The sequence below is a fragment of the Nicotiana sylvestris genome, chromosome 12 (assembly GCF_000393655.2).
Source record: "Nicotiana sylvestris chromosome 12, ASM39365v2, whole genome shotgun sequence".
Lineage (NCBI taxonomy): Eukaryota > Viridiplantae > Streptophyta > Magnoliopsida > Solanales > Solanaceae > Nicotiana > Nicotiana sylvestris.
The window spans coordinates 98,539,576-98,562,346 of record NC_091068.1 but is presented as its reverse complement, the minus strand read 5'-3'; the positions used below and the strand labels follow the sequence as shown (position 1 = coordinate 98,562,346).

General features: G+C 40.8%; 1 protein-coding gene across 1 annotated transcript; it reads right to left on the bottom strand.

The window, feature by feature from the left end:
* Positions 1 to 8,270: 8,270 nt before the first annotated feature.
* Positions 8,271 to 11,879, bottom strand: LOC138883435 (uncharacterized). The gene is made up of 6 exons (XM_070164122.1): positions 11,685 to 11,879; positions 11,355 to 11,621; positions 10,614 to 11,295; positions 9,788 to 9,954; positions 9,046 to 9,281; positions 8,271 to 8,673 (listed from the first exon to the last, which is right to left on the bottom strand). Exons 1-6 carry the CDS (start codon positions 11,877 to 11,879, stop codon positions 8,271 to 8,273), a joined length of 1,950 nt encoding a protein of 649 aa, XP_070020223.1.
* Positions 11,880 to 22,771: the final 10,892 nt, after the last annotated feature.

The following is a 22,771-nucleotide window of genomic DNA, read 5'->3' as shown; positions in this document are numbered from 1 at the left end:
CCTCAGCCTCTGCATCGGCCTTTAGTAACAGGGGAGCAGCTCCTCCACGGTCAGGTACATATGTCGCGCTCGTTTCACCATCTGTGAGAGAATAAGAGAATGATACTTAGAACAACATCAACTTCACGATAGGAGATGAAGAAAGAGAAGTTTCCTAACACCTTATAGCCTCTCAAATATAAGTACGGACGCCTCTGCACCGATCAGCAAAACTCTATTAGGCCTGTTCGTAACTTGTGAGAACTACGTGAACCTAGTGCTCTAATACCATATTGTCACGATCCAATTTCTCTTATAGGCCAATATAGCACCTAACGTTGCCACTGGGGAAGCCAATGGAGAACTAGCCATGTATTTATTCCTTTTATTAATTTCAAAGTAGTTGATTTTTAGTTATTAAGTGAATCAGCAGTGGAAATATTTAATAGGGTAAAGCGTAAACTAATGAAAGTGCAAATGCAGTGAAATAAATATCCAAAATCCATAGAGTGTCTACTATCTTTCTTTCAAGACCTGGTGTCACAATTCTATGAGCAACTAGTAAAATATACAATACACTATGATACTGTCTGAAATAGGGTAGACAAAAAATAAATACAAAAGAGAACTGCGGGTGCAGCAGAACAGCCTCAAAGAGCAGCTCACCATTATGCCTCAGGGTATCGGGGGCGCGCGCCTTACTGACTGCTAGATACCCCTGCCTCATATCCTACACGTTTAGTGCAGAAGTGTAGTATGAGTACATAAACAACATGCACCCAGTAAGTATCCAGTCTAACCTTGAAGAAGTAGTGAAGAGGGGTCGACATCGACACTTACTATGGGCCAATAATAAAAATACAGGAATTCTAGATAAGCATGGAATACATGAACAATAATAATAACACAATAACCAGGAATAATTAAATGGTTATTTAACAGATGATCAATTTAAAAGTCTCCAATTGACACATGCTAACTTCAAAAAATTTCAGGCCATTAAATAAATTATAACCTGTCAAGTCATAAAAATAATTTCAAGTATAGTCGGGCTCCGAGTATCATCACGCACGATATATGTCGAGGTTGTACAAACCAATCCAAATACCATGTGCACTGCCGAGGGTCGAACGACACGAACCATAGATGTATCTATTGCACTACTGAGGTGGACGGCCCACTCCCATTAGAGTAAAGATGTTTACCTCGCTCGCGGAAGTACTTGCGACGTGAGATGACATGGATTTCTAAAAGTTATTACGTATTCCTCAATTCTTCCCAAAAATAAAAAATCTAAATTGAAAATTTGCAACATTAAAATCCCTAATCTCAGCCCTATTCAAGACAATTAATATGCATAATAAACACAACAGTGCAATTTAAAGCATGATGTAGATCTAAGACTACCCGGACATCTCATGAAATATAGCTACGCACGGACTCTCATCACCTAGAACGTACGTAGCTCCCCACACAAGTAATACACAACAAGATACACCTAAGAGGATGAGTTCCCTCTTACAAGGTCTAGCAAGAGACTTGACTCATTCTCAAGCTCACTTCCGGTCCACAATTCCGCTCTAAATCCTCAACTTGGTGTCAAACAACCCGAAACTAGCCAAATATTATATAAATTAATCAATATACACTCACAAGTTCATAATTTAACTATTAGAGTAATTGCCCAACCCAAATTGGAAGGTTCCTAAAATTCACCCCCATCCCACATGCCTGGATTTCGGAAATTTTCGAAGACTACCCATAACCTCACGAACTCAAATATATAATTTTCATGCAATTCCATAATCATTTTCGTAGTTAAATCCCATTTTCATCAAAACCTAGGTTTTACATCTAACCCCACAATTTTACATGGTAAAATCTACCCATAATCAATGTATTAAACTCACATTGGGTAGGAATTACTTACCTTCAATAACTAAGTGAAAACCCTTCTCCAAGAAGCTTCAAAATTGTCCAATGAAATGAAAAATGAGAGAAAATAGCCTAAGACCCATTTTTAAAACAAGACACTGCCAAGGAATCCCTTCTTCACGATCGCGGAAGAGGCCTCGCGATCGCGAAGGCAAATAGCCCAGACCCCAGAAAATTACCCATCGCGAACGACAGGAGCCTCACAAACGCAGAGGCTTGCATGGCCTACCTTACGCGAACATGTGGGCTTCTACGTGAACGCGAAGAATAACAGTGGACACCCAGCTTCAGCCTCCTCCTATACGCTAACGCGGCCCACTTCACGCGAACACGAAGGCCACAAGACCTAAAACTTCGCGAACACGGGTTGGCTATCGCAAACGCATAGCACATTTTCAAGTCCCCCCATTTTACCTTCTTCGCGAATGTAGCCCCTTCCTCACGGATGCGAAGAAGGAAACCAGAACCAGCAGTGACATCATTTTGGACTTAGCTCCGGGCAGTCTGAAACTCACCTGAGCTACCCGGGACCCCATCCAAATGCACCAACAGGTACATAAATATGATACAGACCTACCCAAACTATAGAAATTCATAAAACAACATCAAAACTAAGAATCACACCCCAAAACCAAATCGAATAAAATTATGAACTTCAAGTTTGTAACTTGCTCTGAAAGCATCGAATCATACTTCGACTACTCGGAATGATACCAAATTTTGCGTGCAAGTCAAAAATTACCATACAAAACTATTTTCAAGCTAGGAATCCCAAACGGACCTCGATAACACCAAATCCTACTTCAAACCAAATTTAAAGAACGTGAAAACCTTCATTGCGCCAACTATCAATATTAAGCGCCGAAATGCTTCTGGGTCATCCGATGCTCTGAACATACACCCAAGTCCATAATCATCATACGAACCTATTGGGACCATCAAATCACAGTTCCGAGGTTATTTACTCAAAATGTTGACTCAAGTCAAACATAACCATTTTAAACCAATATTAAGGAACTAAGTGTTCTGATTTCAACCCAAATCCTTCCAAATCCGAACTAACCATCCCCGCAAGTCATAAAACAATAAAAGTACATGAGTCTTAATTAGGGGAAAGGAAATCTTGAAAGCAAAACAACTGGTCGGGTCATTACAGTTAGTGTTTAGTCAGCTTTTTGAATGTATTAGTAAAGTAGCCATTGGTTCGAATATATTGACGTTTTTACCCTCAACTAAAATACAGGACACAACTCTAGCAATGGGCGCTGGAGTTTGAAGTCTGAAGAACAATTCCTGATTTTTAAGCATTTACTAGTGTAAAATCCAGGAATGATGCTTAGTTTCAAATAAAATGATTCTTTCACCCATGTTACCTCTTTTGAACTCAAGGATAATATCATGGAGTTCAACTTGTAGACGTTCTAACTCCATGATTATATGATGGAGTTTAAAACAAGGTATCATGGGTGAAACAATATGAAAATGATTCAAGTTCCAATAATTGTTGCTAGGGTTTGAACCTCAATAATTGTTGCTAGGGTTTGAACCTATAAAGGTTTCAATACCATTGATCATTACTGGGGTTTCAACCTATAAAGGTTTGAATTCCAGTATAGTGTTCTAGAATTTTACATTTAAAAGCTTCCAATCTAGTACCGTGCATTGGAATTTTACCTATAGAGAATCTTTTCAACTCAAGTGTCACGACCCTAATTTTCCTTCGTAGGATGTCGTGACGGCACCTAGTCTCTAACACTAGATAAGCCAAACACTTAATTAATAGAAGAATTCAACCATCAAATGATAAATATGAAATAGAAATCTCTATACACAATTTATAATTCCCAAAACTGGTAGTACAAGTCAAAAACTCCACTGAGTTTGCTAGAAAATACCTAAATGCAACTGTTCATAATGGAATAAAAAGTACAATGAAAATATCAGAAGGTGACTTCGAGGCCTGCGAACGTGACGACAGGTTTACCTTGAGTCTCCACAGCTCGACCATCCAGCTAAAAGTCAACAACAATCGTGGCACCTAGATCTGCAAAAAAATATGCAGAAGCGTAGTATACGTACACCACAGCGGTGCCCAATAAGTATCAAGACTAACCTTTCTGGAGTAGTAGTATGAGTATACCACAGCGGTACCCAGTAAGTATCAAGACTAACCTCGGTGGAGTAGTGTCACAACCCAACCCCGGTCATGATGGCGCCAACACACTGCTAGGCAAGCCCGACCATTCAACAACATTATCCCAAATTCTTATTCAGATTTTAGATAAATATCACAGAGAATTTACTAAGTCATTTCTTTCAAGTTTATAAATAATAATAAAATCTGTGGAAGTTCAATTAGAATACCACAACATAGCCCAATAGAATCCGGTGTCACGAATATGAGCCTCTAATACGGAATATCCACCTATTACAAGTCTGTCTAGGAAAAATACGGAATAAAAGATAGAGATAGAGGGGAGAGATCAAGGCTGCGAATGCCATGCAGCTACCTCAATATTCCCGGATACTACTGTTCAGCTAAACAAATCCTCACTCAGCCTGTGGTGTACCTGGATCTGCACGCAAGGTGCAGGGAGTAATGTGAGTACTCCGACCCAGTGAGTAATAAACATAAATAAAGGCTGAGAATAAGAAATCATGGAAAAATACAAAGTAAACTATAACTGGCAGTTTAGAACAACAAATAGTGAAGCAACAAGTCAATTAAGTCAGAGTACCAAATACTGAGACAGGTATAACAGATAAAAACAAATGCATGAGTGCAATGCAATTCATATGATGGTACACTCTAGTACCACTACGGCGTGCAGCCCGAGCCATCCATTTATTTATCGTCGACGGTGCTCACTGAGGGTGTGTACAGACTCCGGAGGGGCTCCTACAGCCAAAGCGCAATATCAAGTCATCTCGTGGCATCAAATCTAGGCCCTCGGCATCATATCAATCTCAGTATAATCAACCAGGCTCTCGGCCTCAATATAAATGTACTCAACCAGGCCCTCGGCCTCAATATCAATGTAATCAACCAGGCTCTCGGCCTCAATATCAATATAACACTACTGCGGCGCGCAGTCCGATCCATGCTCAGTCCACAAATCATCATAAGCCCCTTGGGCATTTGTAAAACAGTAGTTCTCAGCCCGAAATATCATTTAGAAGTATCATTTTAGTTTCAAAACTGAGTAAAAGTGGCTGAGTTGTAAAATAGTGAAAAACGATACAACTGAGTTCAAGTAATAATTCAAAACAGTGAGAAAATAGTGATAAAAACTCCCCGAAGGGTTCAAATAGTTGGCACAAAGCCCAAATATGACAATCAGTCCAAACCATGATGATAACAAATAAGCTTCGGTCAATTACGTGGTAAAACATCACTCGGGATGGACCAAGTCACATTCCCCAATAGTAAACGACCCCGCGCTCATCATCAAGCGCGTGTCTCACCTCGATATAGCACTACGATGTGCAAATCCAGGGTTTCAAACCCCCAGGACATCATTTACATTCATTACTCACCTCGAACTAGCTAAGACTCTAGTCCGCGATGCCTTTTCCCCTCAAATTGGCCTCCACGCGCGTCGAATCTATTTAAAATCAGAACGAATACGTTACAATATGCTAAGGGAACAAGGCCCAAGCAAAAACAATCGAAAAGCACAAAAAATCTCAAAATTAGCAAAACCCGAGCCCCGGGCCCGCTCCTCGAAACTCAAATTTTTTTACATCAACTGGTTCCTTATTTCCCAACGAGTTCAACCATACCAATTTTACCAAAATCCGATATCAACTCGACCCTCAAATCTTCAAATTAAACCAAGAGGATTTTCAAGATTTTACCAACTAAAATCACAAATTAAATGTTAAAACCAATGATGGATTCGAGTAATCTAACCAAAAATTGAGTTAAGAACACTTACCCTGATGTGTTTCTTGAAAATCTCTAGAAAAATCACCTCACCCGAGCTCCCCCAACTCTATTTTTGTCAAAAATGGCCAAAAATCCCGTTTTATAACATTTTTCCGATTTGGGCGCCACAGGTGGCGCCAAGCGCTTCCTGTGGCGCTGGTTCCAGTAGCCAAAATAAATCCCGGCGCCATGGATGGCGCCCCGCGCTACCCTGGGCGCTGGCGATGGGAAATTATTTTTCCCCGACACAAAAATGGGCATAACTCTCTCATGCGATGTCCGAATTGGATGATTCTTTTTGCTATGGCTCCGAAATTTCGATACGGATCTAATGCTTCAATAAAAACTGAATTTGGAGCTCATTTGCATAATGAGATACCACTTACTCTTGAAGAACGACATCAAAACATTCTTGAAATGCCCAAGTTAAACTCCAATAACCATCCAAACTCCACCCGAGGCCCTCGGGACCTCAGTCAAATATATCAACAAGTCCTAAAATACCATGTGGACTTACTCAAAGTTTCAAATCATGCCAAGCAACGTCAAAACTACAATTCACACCTCAATTCGGACTTATGAGTTTTAAACTTTTTCTTTTACAAAGCGCATGTCGAAACGTATAAAATGAATCCGGAATGACTTAAAATTTTGCACACAAATACCAAATAACATAACGAAGCTACAACAACTCTCGGAATTCCATTCCGACCCCCGGATCAAAATCAAACCTATCAACCGGAAATCGCCAAAATACTAACTTCGCCAATTCAAGCCTAATTCTACACCGGACCTCCAAAACCACTTCTGATCGCACTCCTAAGTCACAAATCACCTCCCGAAGCTAACTGAACCATCGGAACTCACATCCGAGCCCTCTAACTCATAAGTCAACGTACGGTTGACTTTTTCAACTTAAGCCTTCTTAAAAGAGACTAAGTGTCTCAATTCCTTTCAAAACCTTTCCGAATCAACTCGTTCACACCCAACACTGATAATTAAGCATAAAGAAATAGGAAATGGGGAAAACGGGGTGGTAAATCACGAGACGACGGGTCGGGTCGTCACATCCTCCCCCACTTAAACAAACGCTCGTCCTCGAGCGGGTCAAGAAACATACCTAGAGCCTCAAACAGGTGAGGATATCTGCTCTGCATCTCCTGCTCGGTCTCCTAGGTAGCTTCCTCCACGGGATGACCTCTCCATTTCACTTTTACATAAGATATATCCTTTGACCTCAATTTTCGAACTTGATGACCCAAAATAGCCACTGGCTCCACATCAAAGGTCAAATCACCATCCAACTGAACCGTGCTGAAATCCAAAACATGGTACGGGTCCCCAACATACTTCCGGAGCATAGAAACATGAAATACCGGATGCACACTCGACAAGCTGGGTGGCAAAGCAAGCATGTAGGCTACCTCCCCAATCCTCCTAAGTACCTCAAAAGGTCCAATGAATCATGGACTCAACTTTCCTTTCTTTCCAAATCTCATAACACCCTTCATGGGCGAAACCTTCAGCAAGACCTTCTCACCAACCATGTAGGACACATCTCAAACTTTCCGGTCCGCATAACTCTTCTGACGCGACTGCGCTGTACGAAGCCTTTCCTGAATCACCTTCACCTTCTCTAAGTCATCATGAACCAAATCTGTCCCCAATAGCCTAGCCTCGCCGGGCTCGAACCAACCAACTGGAGATCTACACCGCCTCCCATAAAAAGCCTCATACGGTGCCATCTGAATGCTGGACTGATAGCTGTTTTTGTAGGCAAACTCTACAAGCGGCAGAAACTCATCCCAAGAACCTCCGAAATCAATCACACAGGCACGCAACATATCCTCCAATATCTGAATAGTACGCTCAGACTGTTCGTCCGTCTGAGGATGAAATGCTGTGCTCAACTCCACCTGGGTACCCAACTCTCGCTAAAAAGTCCCCCAAAACTGAGAAGTAAACTGAGTACCTCTATCTGAGATAATGGAAACTGGAACACCGTGCAATCGCACAGTCTCTCGGATAAATATCCCTGCCAACCGCTCCGAAGAATAAGTAGTACACACCGGAATGAAGTGCGCGGACTTGGTCAGCCGATCCACAATCACCCAAATAGAATCAAATTTCTTCAAAGTCCGAGGAAGACCACTCACAAAATCCATGGTAACTCTCTCCCACTTCCATTCTGGGATAATCATCCGCTGAAGCAAACCACCCGGTTTCTGATGCTCATATATCACCTACTGACAGTTGAGACACTGAGCTAATAACCTACAATATCTTTCTTCATTCTTCTCCACCAATAGTACTGTCTCAAGTCCTGATACATCTTTGCGTCACCTGGATGAATAGAATACCGCGAGTTGTGGGCCTCCTCCAGAATTAACTCTCTAAGCCCATCTACATTGGGTACACAGATACGGCCCTACATCCTCAATATGCCATCATCATCTATAGTCACATTCCTGGCATCATCATGCTGAACTCTGTCCTTAAGGACAAGCAAATGCGGATCATCATATTGGCATTCTCTAATGCGATCATATAAGGAAGACCGAGAAACCACATAGGCCAACACCCGACTGGGCTCAAAAATGTCCAGTCTCACAAACCGATTAGCCAAGGTTTGAATATCAACTGCAAAGGGCCTCTCCCCAACTAGAATGTACGCCAAACTCCCCATACTAACTGCCTTTCGGCTCAAGGCATCTGCTACTACATTGGCCTTTCCCGCATGATACAAAATAGTGATGTCATAATCTTTTAGCAACTCAAGCCACCTCCGCTGCATCAAATTAAGGTCTTTCTGCTTAAACAAATGCTGAAGACTGCGATGATTAGTGAATACCTCGCAAGATACGCCATATAAATAGTGCCTCCAAATCTTCAAGGCATGAACTATAGCAGCCAACTCTAAGTCATGAACAGGGTAGTTCTTCTCATGGGGATTTAACTGATGAGAAGCATAAGCAATAACTCTACCCTCCTGCATCAACACACAACCAATCTCAACTCTCGAAGCATCACAATATACAGTATATGAACCTGTAGCTGATGGTAAAACCAATACTGGAGCTGTGGTCAAAACTGTCTTGAGATTCTGAAAGCTCTCCTCACACTTGTCTGACCATACAAATGGAGCACCTTTCTAAGTCAACTTGGTCAAGGGCGACGCAATGGATGAAAACCCCTGAACAAACCGGCGATAATAGCCTTCTAATCCGAGAAAACTACGGATCTCTACGGCTGAGGACGGTCTAGACCAACTTTGCACTGCTGCTATCTTCTTTGGATCAACCTGAATACCCTCGTTGGACACTATGTGTCCCAAGAATGCAACAGAACTTAGCCAAAATTCACACTTGGAGAATTTTGCATAAAGCTTCTCCTCCCTCAATCTCTGCAACACCACACGCAAATGCTTGGCGTGCTCCTCCTGGATATGCGAGTACACCAGAATGTCATCAATAAATACAATAACAAAAGAATCCAGATAAGGCCGAAATACACTGTTCATCAAATGCATGAACATTGCTGGGGCATTGGTCAGCCCGAAAGACATGACTAGAAACTCATAGTGACCATATCTAGTCCTGAAAGCTGTCTTAAGAATATCCGAGTCCCTAATTTTTAATTGGTGATATTCCGAACGGAGATCAATTTTCGAAAACACCCTCGCTCCTGAAGCTGATCAAATAAGTCAACAATGCGAGGTAAAGGATACTTGTTCTTCATTGTTACCTTATTTAATTGCCTGTAGTCAATGCACATTCTCATTGTGCCATCTTTCTTCTTCACAAACAGAACTGGCGCACGCCACGGTGACACACTAGGCCGAATGAACCTCTTGTCTAGGAGCTCCTGAAGCTGCTCCTTCAATTCTTTCAACTCTGCTGGTGCCATACGATATGGCGGAATAGAAATGGGCTGGGTGCCCGGCACCAAGTCAATGCCAAAATCGATATCCCTATCCGGCGGAATGCCCGGCAGGTCTCCAGGAAATACATCAGGAAAATCCCTCACAACTGGGACATAATCAATACTAGGAGTCTCAGCTCCAACATCTCGCACAAAGCTAGATACGATAGACAACCCTTCCCAACCATACACTGGGCTTTCAAGAGGGAAATTACTCTGCTAGGAACATAATCAGTCATACCATGCCACTCGATCCTCGGAACACCTGGAATAGCCAAAGTAACTGTCTTAGCATGACAACTTAAAATAGCATGACACGAAGATAGCCAATCCATGCCCAAAATAACATCAAAATCTACCATGCTCAACAACAATAAATCAAATCGGGTCTCCAGGCCCCCAATAGTCACAATACAAGACCGATACACATGGTCTACAATAATGGTATTGCCCACCGGGGTAGATACGTGCAGGGGTAAAGCAAGACACCCTCGGGTCGTACCCAAATGATGAGCAAAATATGAGGACACATAAGAATAGGTGGATCAGGGATCAAATAAGACAGAGGAATCTATGTGGCAGATTGAAATAATACATATGATAACAACATCTCATGCAATGGCATCTGTCCTGCCTGGAATAGCATAGAAATGAGCCTGGCCACCGCCTAATCGTCCTCCCCCTCTGGGGCGACCTCTGGCTTCCTGGCCTCCACCCCTAGCTGGCTGGGCAGGTGCTGAAGAAACTGGAGCAGAAGACGAAGGTTGGCCCCTCTGTTGAAACTGACCACCACGAAGTCGAGGACACTACCTCTTTATATGACCAAACTCTCTGCACTCGTAGCAACTACCAGGTACTGGAGAAGGGAACTGGAGGGAACCCCTCGCACCTGAATGACCAGCCGATGCACTTGGCACAGATGAACCCTGAACTGAAGGGGCATAGGATGAGCTCTGAGCTGGGAGAGCGTTAAGTGAAGACTGGCCCTGCTGAAATCCCTGATGACCACGGTCTGAAGATGTCCTACTATACTCTGGACGGGCCGGCTGAGGAGGTCTGAAGGAACGACCTCTACCACACTGGAACTGGCCCCTAGACGGAGCACCACCAAAACTGCCTGAACCTCTGGGCCTCTTGGCCTCCCTCTCCTCTCTCTCTCTGCAGCGAACTATCTCAATATCACGAGCGATGTCAACTACCTCCTCGAACGAAGCACCCAATACTCTCTCTCTAGTCATCAAAATGCGGAGAGAGTAGTTAAGACCATCCACGAATCTCCGGATCCTCTCACGATCTGTCGGAATCATCCAAGTAGCATGACGAGCCAACTGTGAAAATCTCATCTCGTACCGAGTCACGGACATATCTCCTTGAGTCAACCACTCAAACTGCCTACGCAGCTCCTCTCTGCGGGACTGAGGTACATACTTCTCCAGAAATAGAGTGGAGAACTGCTGCCAAGTAAGGGGCGCTGCACCAACAGGTCTACGCCTCGCAAAATCTTCCCACCAGGTAAATGCAGCTCCCTGGAACTGAAATGTAGTAAAAGATACACCACTCGACTCCAAAATCCCTGCGGTGCGAAGCATACGCTGACACTTGTCAAGAAACCCTGGGCATCCTCACCCTCTGCACCGCTGAATGTCGGAGGCTGGAGCCTACCAAATCTCTCGAGACAACGCTGCTCATCGTCTGGCATAGCTGGGACCACAAAGTTCTGAACTGGTGCAACCGGCTGAGCTGGAATAGCTTTCGGTGTCTGCAATCCATGTACAACCTGCTTAACTGTGCGATTAACAGGAGTCTGTGTGCCTTCCCTGGCCTGTGAAGTAGCTGCGGCTGTAGTGGCTAAGACCGCCTGAGCTAGGCCAGTGCAAACTGTCAAAATCTAAGCCAAGGTCTCCTAAAGACCCAGAATCACGATAGGCATAGCTGGTGCTCGAACTGGTACAGCTGCTGGAGCCTGATCTGGAACTGGGGCAGCTGGTGGATTAACAGGTGCTGCCCGTGCTACTCTACCTCTGCCACACCCACGACCGTGTCCACGGCCTCTGGTGGCATCAGTAGATGGCACTGGTGGTCGTCCACCTCGTCCAGTAGCACGAGTCCTCGCCATCTGCGAGAGAATAGAATGATAGAATTTTTTTTTTGTGTTCGGATCAACAAAGTCGCATGACAAGAATTTCAAGAATATGAAGTTTTCCTAAAGGTTCTGCAACCTCTCGATCTCTGTACCGATCCACGAGACCAATTAACTTAGGCTCTGATAACAACTTGTCACGACCCCAACCCCAGTCATGATGGCGCCCAACACACTGCTAGGCAAGCCCGACCATTCAACAACATTATCCCAAATTCTTATTCATATTATAGATAAATATCACAGAGAATTTACTAAGTCATTTCTTTCAAGTTTATAAATAATAATAAAATCTGCGGAAGTTCAATTAGAATACCACAACATAGCCCAATAGAATCCGGTGTCACAAATATGAGCCTCTAATACGGAATATCCACCTATTACAAGTCTGTCTAGGAAAAATACGGAATAAAAGATATAGATAGAGGGGAGAGATCAAGGCTGTGAATGCCATGCAGCTACCTCAATACTCTCGGATACTACTGTTCAGCTAAAGAAATCCTCACTCAGCCTGTGGTGTACCTGGATCTGCACGCAAGATGCAGGGAGTAATGTGAGTACTCCGACCCAGTGAGTAATAAACATAAATAAAGGTTGAGAATAAGAAATCATGGAAAAATACAAAGTAAACTATAACTGGCAGTTTAGAACAACAAATAGTGAAGCAAACAAGTCAATTAAGTCAGAGTACCAAATACTGAGACAGGTATAACAGATAAAAACAAATGCATGAGTGCAATGCAATGCATATGATGGTACACTCTAGTACCCACTGCGGCGTGCAGCCCGAGCCATCCATTTATTTATCGTCGACGGCGCTCACTGGGGGTGTGTACAGACTCCGGAGGGGCTCTTACAGTCCAAGCGCAATATCAAGTCATCTCGTGGCATCAAATCTAGGCCCTCGGCCTCATATCAATCTCAGTATAATCAACCAGGCTCTCGGCCTCAATATCAATGTACTCAACTAGGCCTTCGGCCTCAATATCAATGTAATCAACCAGGCTCTCGGCCTCAATATCAATATAACACTGTTGTGGCACGCAGCCCGATCCATGCTCAGTCCAGAAATCATCATAAGCCCCTTGGGCATTTGTAAAACAGTTGTTCTCAGCCCGAAATATCATTTTAGTTTCAAAATCGAGTAAAAGTGGCTGAGTTGTAAAATAGTGAAAAACGATACAACTGAGTTCAAGTAGTAATTCAAAACAGTGAGGATATAGTGATAAAAACTCCCTGAAGGGATCAAATAGTTAGCATGAAGCCCAAATATGACAATCAGTCCAAACCATGATGATAACAAATAAGCTTCGATCAATTACATGATAAAACATCACTCGGGACGGACCAAGTCACATTCCCCAATAGTAAACGACCCCGCGATCATCATCAAGCACGTGTCTTACCTCGATATAGCACTACGATGTACAAATCCGGGTTTTCAAACCCTCAGGACATCATTTACATTCATTACTCACCTCGAACTGGCTAAGACTCTAGCCCGCGATGCCTTTGCCCCTCAAATTGGCCTCCACGCGCGTCGAATCTATTTAGAATCAGAACGAATACGTCACAATATGCTAAGGGAATAAGGCCCAAGCAAAAACAATCGAAAATCACCAAAAAACTCGAAATTAGCAAAACCCGAGCCCCGGTGCCACTTCTCAAAACTCAGAAATTTTTACATCAACTGGTTCTTTATCTCCCAACAAATTTAACCATACCAATTTTACCAAAATCCGACATCAACTCGACCCTCAAATCTTCAAATTAAACCAAGAGGATTTTCAAAATTTTACCAACTAAAATCACAAATTAAATGTTAAAACCAACGATGTATTCGAGTAATCTAACCAAAAATTGAGTTAAGAACACTTACCCTGATGTTTTTCTTGAAAATCTCTCGAAAAATCGCCTCACCCGAGCTCCCCCAACTCTAATTTTGTCAAAAATGGCCAAAACCCCCGTTTTATAACATTTTTCCGATCCGGGCGCTGCCTGTGGCGCTGGTTCCAATAGCCAAAATATATCCCGGCGCCATGGATGGCGCCCCGCGCTACCCTGGGCGCTGGCGATGGGAAATTATTTTTCCCTGACACGAAAATGGGCATAACTCTCTCATGCGATGTTTGAATTGGATGATTCTTTTTGTTATGGCTCCTAAATTTTGATACGGATCTAATGCTTCAAGAAAAACTGAATTTGGAGCTTATTTGCATAATGTGATACCACTTACTCTTGAAGAACGACATCAAAACATTCTTGAAATGCCCAAGTTAAACTCCAATAACCATCAAAACTCCACCTGAGACCCTCAGGACCTCAATCAAATATATCAACAAGTCCTAAAATATCATGTGGACTTACTCGGAGTTTCAAATCATGCCAAGCAACGTCGAAACTACAATTCACACCTCAATTCGGACTTATGAGTTTTAAACATTTCCTTTTACAAAGCGCATGCCGAAACGTATAAAATGAATCCAGAATGACTTCAAATTTTGCACACAAATCCCAAATAACATAACAAAGCTACAGCAACTCTCGGAATTCCATTCCGACCCCCGGATCAAAATCTCACCTATCAACCGGAAATTGCCAAAATACTAACTTCGCCAATTCAAGCCTAATTCTACACCGGACCTCCAAAACCACTTCTGATCACACTCCTAAGTCACAAATCACCTTCCGAAGCTAACTGAACCATCGGAACTCCCATCCGATCCCTCTAACTCATAAGTCAACGTCCGGTTGACGTTTTCAACTTAAGCCTTCTTAAAAGAGACTAAGTGTCTCAATTCCTTTCAAAACCTTTCCGAATCTACTCGTTCACACCCAACACTGATAATTAAGCATAAAGAAATAGAAAATGGAGAAAACGGGGTGGTAACTCACGAGACGACGGGTCGGGTCATCACAAGTAGTGACGAGAGACAGTCAAGACACGTACCGAACTAAAAAACCTGAACAAGTGTGTAGATGAACTAATATAGAAACGATATTAATATAAAGTAAAGCAGGATAAGGAATACAAAACAATACTTGCAATGATGCACTAGTAACAACAATATTCAACGGGAAGTAGTTAGGTAATAATGTTGCAGAGTAACTGATCACAATCTAAGTTCGGGGAAACCAAATAAAAGGAAACCAGCAACAGCTCCATAAGAACAACCGCTTTCACACCAGATCCGTTCATCATTCCCACGTGATATCGAACCTCATAATCACAGCTCATTGATCCCAATTCATGCCCCTAATCACTTGGCATCTTGTTCCCACATTACAACTCATAACTGCACGGACGACTCACGTGGTAATAGAACAATACTCACACAGAAGGCAAGAAGACAAGTGCACGTATAATGGTTAATGACGTCAGGATTCACCTTTTAAAATTGATATTGGTGATTTAACAATGTGTATGTTTGTGCAAGTGTTCTACCATAATTCCAGTCAACAAATTAGAGTAGAGATAATGAATGGCACATAAGAAATGATCAACGCAAAATGCACATTGTAATAAAACGGCAATGAAGTTTGAAGCATCGACCAGCACAACAAGATTAGCTACATAGAACTAAGCGAATAGTGCAACACGGAGGAACAATTAATAGTATTGTAAGGAAAACAATAATCAAACACAAGTGCACAGAAAAGGGGAAATGACAACAAGATCCCTCCCGAGGTACCGCCTCGTAGTCTTAAATCATAAAATGAATCAACACTTTTCTTATATCACCGTGGGAGCCTTTATATTTAGTTTTTGAAAAATATTTTCCCGAAATAGCATCCTGCATTTTAGCCAACCTTATTACACCGCATGGCTTCTAGTAGTTACCCTACTAGCCATGCGTTTCAAGCCCACCTTATCTCACCGCATGCGTTTCAACACCCATACCTTATACCACCACATGCACATCACTAATAACAACAGTATGGCAGGAACCTCGTGCAACACAATAACAACCGCATGGCAAAAGCCTCGTGCAAATGCCATAATAACCGCACTGCAGAAACCTCATGCAAACAATATAAAAATTCATATGACAAAACATAACAACTCAAATAAATAACTTTCACAATATATGCCCATATGCCTCTACATTTTCTCAAAACACTTTCAACATCACAACCACGTATAGCCCTCGGCTCAACAGAACTGAATACATCAATAACAACAACAATAACACGCGAATATGACACGTAAATCAACACAAGAACTTCATAACATAAAGAAACGAAAGAACAAACTCACAACGAAAGGCACAATACGGAAATAATAGTCTCAACAAGAATAATTCAACAAAGGAGAGGCAATGTGTAACAATGATTCCACAAAAGTGCAATTTGATAACAGGAGAGATAGCATGAATCGATGACCCTAAATAAGAATACATCAACAATGAAAGGGATAACAAACTTCCATTAAGGCTAAGCAATTACGGAAAGAATAGCATGACGATAAAAGAGGCAACAACTTCAGTTAAGGCACATAAGAGTTTAATCGGCAATAAGGGTAGAACATGAAGAAATTATTTCCAATTAAGACACATATGGGTGAATTTAGTAAATGGGGGATTTAACATGACAAACAACTTCATACATGATGAACATAAGAACCTAAGAGCCCTAATTTCCGCAAATAAGCTCAAGCACGTACTCACCAACTTTTGTACACGGCCTTCACATGACACAATTAGCACCAAAGACCCAAATCCCAAGGGATAGTTCCCCCACACAAAGTTAGGCAAGATACATACCTCAAAATAGCTAGACCATCACTCTAAAATGACCTTCTCAAGAGAAACAACCTCCGGATGGCTCAAATCTAGCCAAACTAACTTCAAATCATAAATAAAACTCATAGGAAACAATTTCGGATAATAAAGCTTCAATCTTTAATAAGAACTAAAAGTCAACCCTCCAGGTCCGCGTCTCGGAACCCGACCAAAATTATAAAATCGAAATATCCATTCGATAACGAGTCCAACCATATAATAATTACCAAATTACGATATCAATTCGTCCTTCAAAGCATCATTTTCTTTTTGAAAGATTTCTTCAGAAGTCCCCATTTTTCCTCAACTCAAAACACTAATTATAAGATAAAAATAAAGATGGAATCATGGAATATAATAAATTATGGGTGAAGAACACTTACTCCAATGATTTGTTTGAAAATCCCACGAAACATCGCTCAAAACCGAGGTCTACAACTCAAGATATGATAAAAATGGCCAAACCCTCGATTTGGAAAATATATTTTGCTGCCCAAGTATTTGCACGTCGCAATTGCAGAAATATACATGTGTTCGCGAAGAAGAAACAATGACTGCCCCAAAGATGCACTATGCGATCACGTATGGCTCCACGCGATCGTGATGAATAAAAGAACCCTTCCCCACGAAAAGGAAGTATGCGATCGCGAAAAAGAAAAGTGCAATCGCAAAAAAGAAAAATTTACCAGTTGCTGAGATGCGCTACGTGAACACGAAAATGCCCATACGAACACGAAGAAACAAAACTAACACTTATGCGATCACGGACCACACACTGTGAATGCAAAGAGAGAAAATGGTCTTTCCCATCATAGCCTATGCGAACGCAACTTGAACTTCGCGATAGTGTAGAAGGGGACACTAGATATCAGAACAACCATCCAAAACATGAGGAAATGGCATGTAGCCCATCTGAAACATGCCCAAGGCCCCCAAGACCCCGTCAAAACATACCAACAATTTCCATAACATACCATGGACCCGCTCGAGGTCTCAAATCACATCAAACAATGTCAAAATTATGAATCACAACCTAAATCAAACTTATGAACTTTCAAATCTTTCAGCTTCCAAAACTCGTGCCAAAACATCTCAAATCAACCCAGAATGACGTCAAATTTTGCATGCAAGCCCCAAATGAGATAACAAAGCTAATACAACTCTCGGAATTGCATTCTGACCCGATATGACCAAAGTCAACTCTCGGTGGTGCAACCGTCCAAACCTTCTACTTTCCAATTTTTTGCCAAAATATGCTGAATTGCCCTACAGAATTCCAAATCCAAATCCGGACATACGACTATCGCACCCCCTTTTTCTCGCGAAATCGGGTTTATGATATTTGGGAGGACAACTCATTCCCTTATTGGGAATTGGCTTTGAATTGAAGAGTCGCCACCTAATGATTAAAGTGCATTAGGACACTACGAAGGAATTGATCTAGAAAACCAGAGATTGGGTAAGAGCTAGAAATTATCCCGAGGGAAAGGTGTTAGGCACCCCTCAGGATCTACTAGTGTGGTTCCCGGCCATGCTACAATTGTGATTTTAAGTACAAGTAACAATTAAGCAAATAAAGGTATCAAATATGAGGGGTTGTCACATTATGGCTGCAAATAAATTAAAGTTTGAAGAAACAAAGAAAGCTGAAATTTTGAGGAAATAGTTTGAAAATTATGAAAAGTAATAAAATACACAAATAAAGGGAAGGGAGTCCTAGGTTTACAAATAATATGGATCACATCGATGCAATACACGATAATCACTCCTCAGAAGAGGGGTTACACGTGTTATTAGCGCACCGGTCATCATATCCATATCTACCCTTTCCCACCCCATTAAGGTATTAAAACGCGGAATAGTTTCGTTACCTATTGCATGCTCTTACCCGTCTCAATCCTATCAGTCCTGGAGTAATTTGGGACTACTAGTCCTAAAGGGAAGGGAGATTGGGCTTTTATGGTTTAAAGGACAAAATCTAGGGCGACAAACAAAGCACATAGAGCAGATATGGGAAAACACATAACATTTAAAGGCTCAAACAGGCCTCCTCAACTTAAAGACAGATTGTTTAGCATGTCTTGCATGTACTAGTTATGGTCTGAATTAAACTTAAAAAACATTAAAGAAGGCTGATTTATCACATATTTTCAGATAAGAAGTCTGAATTAGGCTTGCCCGCTTGTGGTAATTATCAAAGACTGGTGCAGTTATAACCTTTACCCTAAAGCTTGCCTAGGTGAAACCTATAGGCATGATATCTATGCATAATAGAAATATACTGATTTTAGAGAAAATGACTTATTAATTGCAGGAACATAAATTCTGCAAATATTAAGCAACGTTACTACTATTTTTTTAGACTTATAAGCAAGATAGATGATTCAGATTCGGTTGATTACTCCTATAGGCATGCTTTCTAAGCGTTATTGATTTAAAAAATATTTATAGTCGAAATAAAAATGCAGGAGTCCTATAGGCATGGTATTTAAAATGTTGTTTGTTAATAAAACCTGTGAACACGTTTGCCTAGTGATAGATGCATATGCAGAATTCAAGAAGTCCTATAGACAGGTTATCTATATGATATGTAGTGTTATGAAATGTAGAACCTATAGACATATTTTCTAGATAATACAGAAATGCAGAAATTTATAGACATGGTTTCTATATGAAAATGCAGGACCTGTAAACATGATTTCTAAATGAAAATGCAGAACCTATAAACAAGATTTCTATATGAAAATGCAGAACCTATAAATAGGATTTCTATATGAAAATGCAGAACCTATAAACAAGATTTCTATATAAAAATGCAGAATTGAAAGCGGGACATGATTGCAGAAGTATAACAAATACCTATGAACATGATATCTACCCCTTTTGCATACATGATTTACCCTCCCCTTTTTACTAAAACCCCATAAGTTATTCCAAATTATAACAGCCCAGAATGAATAAGAAAAGCAAATAACATCAGAAATTAAAGTACAACCAAGGGGAGCCTAATTCAGACTCCAGGTCTGAAATATGAAATGAACCAACTCCAAAGATCAAATATCCAAAGCCTTTCTCTTACTTGGATGTGTCAGAGCTCCCTAAGAGTCTCAAATGGACTCCGGGGCAGTGTTCACACCCAAGAATATTGCAGAATATGAGTCATAGTGCAGTGTGGAAGGGCCAGCCCTCAAATGTCCAAGTTCAGAGGGAGCTCAAGGTCCCAAAGCAAGGCTCATAGGAGAGGGGCAGAACTTAGAATCTAAGAGAGAGTGTAAGTGTAGAGAGGGGATTTTGGGAAAAGCCAAGACAAGCTAGTGGTCATACCTAGCAATTGGAGTGCCAGCACACCCCAACCAGCCTGTTAGCCACATTGTTTGGGAGTTAGGATCCCCTAAGGGATCAAGTCTAGACATGAGCAGCAACTTGGATGTTGCCATATTCTGAACTTCAACTCAAACAAATAGAAGGGGATAGGGGTGCAGGGATTCACAGTAGAAACATATGCTAATTAACATTAAACATAGGTAGTAAAGCAGACAGGGGTGTAGAAGCTATAAAATAAACACATTGGGATGAGGCTGAAAATCAAACTAGAACATACCAGTTTCAGGGAAACGAGAAAAGAAAGCAGTAGTCTTGTGAAGCCAAAGTGCAAGCAAATAGTCAGAATGCTATGATTAGAGAACTATGATACTTGAGTAGTATAAAAGTGTTAAATTGAGAGTGTGTTAAAGTGCAGAAGGGTCGTGTCCTTTTAATAGTGTAGAAAGCAAGCAGAATAAGGTAAGAGAATGATTTGAAAATCAATTACAAAAATTTCCCTTTGATTAGAGGATTCTAATTTCAAACGTAAAAATAATTAAGGAAAGAGATTGATCAAAACCTTTTCCAAAGCAGTACAAGAAGGGTAAATACACAGAGATTTATTTAAGGAAAAAGTCTGATAGCACACAGTTTGCGCAAGTAAGGAAAGAAAATCAGTTAACCGCCAAGAAATCAAAATTAGAGGCTTTGTACGAATGAATCAAGTCAGGAAAAGTGAGGAAAGGTTTTACTTAAGGAAAATCAGTAACAATCAATCAATCCTAAAAAAAAGATTTTGAATCAATCATAAGTTGGAAAGCCTTTTGAAGAAAGGTTCAACACACATATAAAAGCATACAGACATGCTTAAACAAGAAAGAATTGTCATGCTAATCAGAAGAGTCCAGCATAGAAGAGTCTAAAAGTTCAAAGTCGTAAACAAAGAAATTCAAACTTAGTTCATTGACTCAGAATGACTCTAAAAGAGTCAAGGGTTCCAAAATAGAACCCTAGTCAAAACAGAAGATCACTACCCCCAAATTCTAGGGTTTCTACTTCGAATCAGATACATAGACAAGGAGGCAAGTAATTGAAACAGGCTCAGAGATATCTTTTAGAGACTCATGAGAAAACAAACGGACACAATAGCAAGTACGAAGCAAATAATGTGAAGAAACTGATTTGAAGCATATGTTTAAGAAAAACCTGGGACTTAAACAAGTTTAGAAGAGAAAAGAGGTAGTATAACACTTAAGAAAACAGTAGAGGAAACATGTGTAAAGGGAACTCAAACAAAGGTCCGGTAATGGCAACAAAGAACTTAAGAAATTAGTAGGAAAATACAGTAGAAGAACACAAAAACATCAGAAAATTATAGCAGAAAAGCACATATAGAAGAACATAGTAAGATAGTCATACAAGAGCATGGTAAAAGGAAGAATACTAGAACACAGTAGGAGCAAGTAGACGTAAAGGAAAAGGAAAGTCAGAAATCACTTAAACTTTTTAGAAAACCCTAGATCGGAAAAGAAAGACCTTAAAAAATAATTTTTGAAAGAAGAAATTGGGGAAATGGTTTGAAAACTCAAGTAGAGCATAAATATATAACAGATCTAAGAAAAATCGGAGAAAACCTCGAAGAGTTAGGGTTTTATAAGAACCCTAGAATGAGAAAGGCTTTGAAAAGGTCTCCGATCTGAGTCGGAGAAGTCAGAAACAGGCTCATAAGACCAGGATATGCTGGAGCAAAGCCGGAGATGGTCGTGAAACCTGGAGCCGACAAAGATCTAAGTGAGAACCTTCGAGGTCAGACCCTGAATCTTCAAGTACCAATTGTACAAGGGAAAAGGGAGGTGAGTTTAAGACTCCCATGGCCTGAGAAGCCATGGATTCCGGTGAGTTTAAGGTGGAAGACGGTGAGAGGGGGTTAGGGAAGGTTCGAGAGTGTTTGAGAGAGTTTGAGAGTTCAGAGGCAGCGGTTGGTGAGAAATGAATTAGGATTGGGGGGTGTTTGTGAATTAAAAAGGAAAGGGGAAATCCTGGCCGTTGATGAAAATGATCAACAGCCAGGATCAAAAGGGAAGGTCGGGCGGGTTAGATTAGTTGGGTCAGGGGCGGGTTAAATTGAAATGGGGCTGGTCAATTGGGGATTTGAAATTGGGTTAATTGGGGGGTTGATTTGGGCTATAAATATTAATTTAAAAATATTGGAACCAATTTCATAATTATAAAATGCTATTAGTCTTAAAATAGGCTAAAATTGCAATTATATGCAATTTAGTTTTAAAATACTAAATAAATTTATAACAAATGTGCAAAAATTATCTTAGCTATATTTTGGTATAAATGTGAGAATAAAATAAATTATTCACCAAAATGATGATTTTGGAAATAATTATTAGTTTTTGTACTGCTAAAATGGGCAATAAATTGATGTAAAAAATCTTTTAAAAATTAGGAAAAAATACTAAAACACTTGGTCATACTTATATATGCATATATATATATATATATATATATATATATATATATATATATATATATATATATATATATATATATATATATACATATGTTATTTTTAAAGTATTTTGCATATATAAAATGCATAGGGAAAAATTAGGTATCAATAGCTGCCCCTCTTTACCCGGGAAGGATGAAAGAGTTGTCGGATAAAGATATGATGACCAATTTGACCGAACGAAATGGTTTGCAGAGGTTGACCGTGATCTGGTTCCTAAGCTACCTACATATCCCTGGTCTTACAGGAATCAGGCCATATGT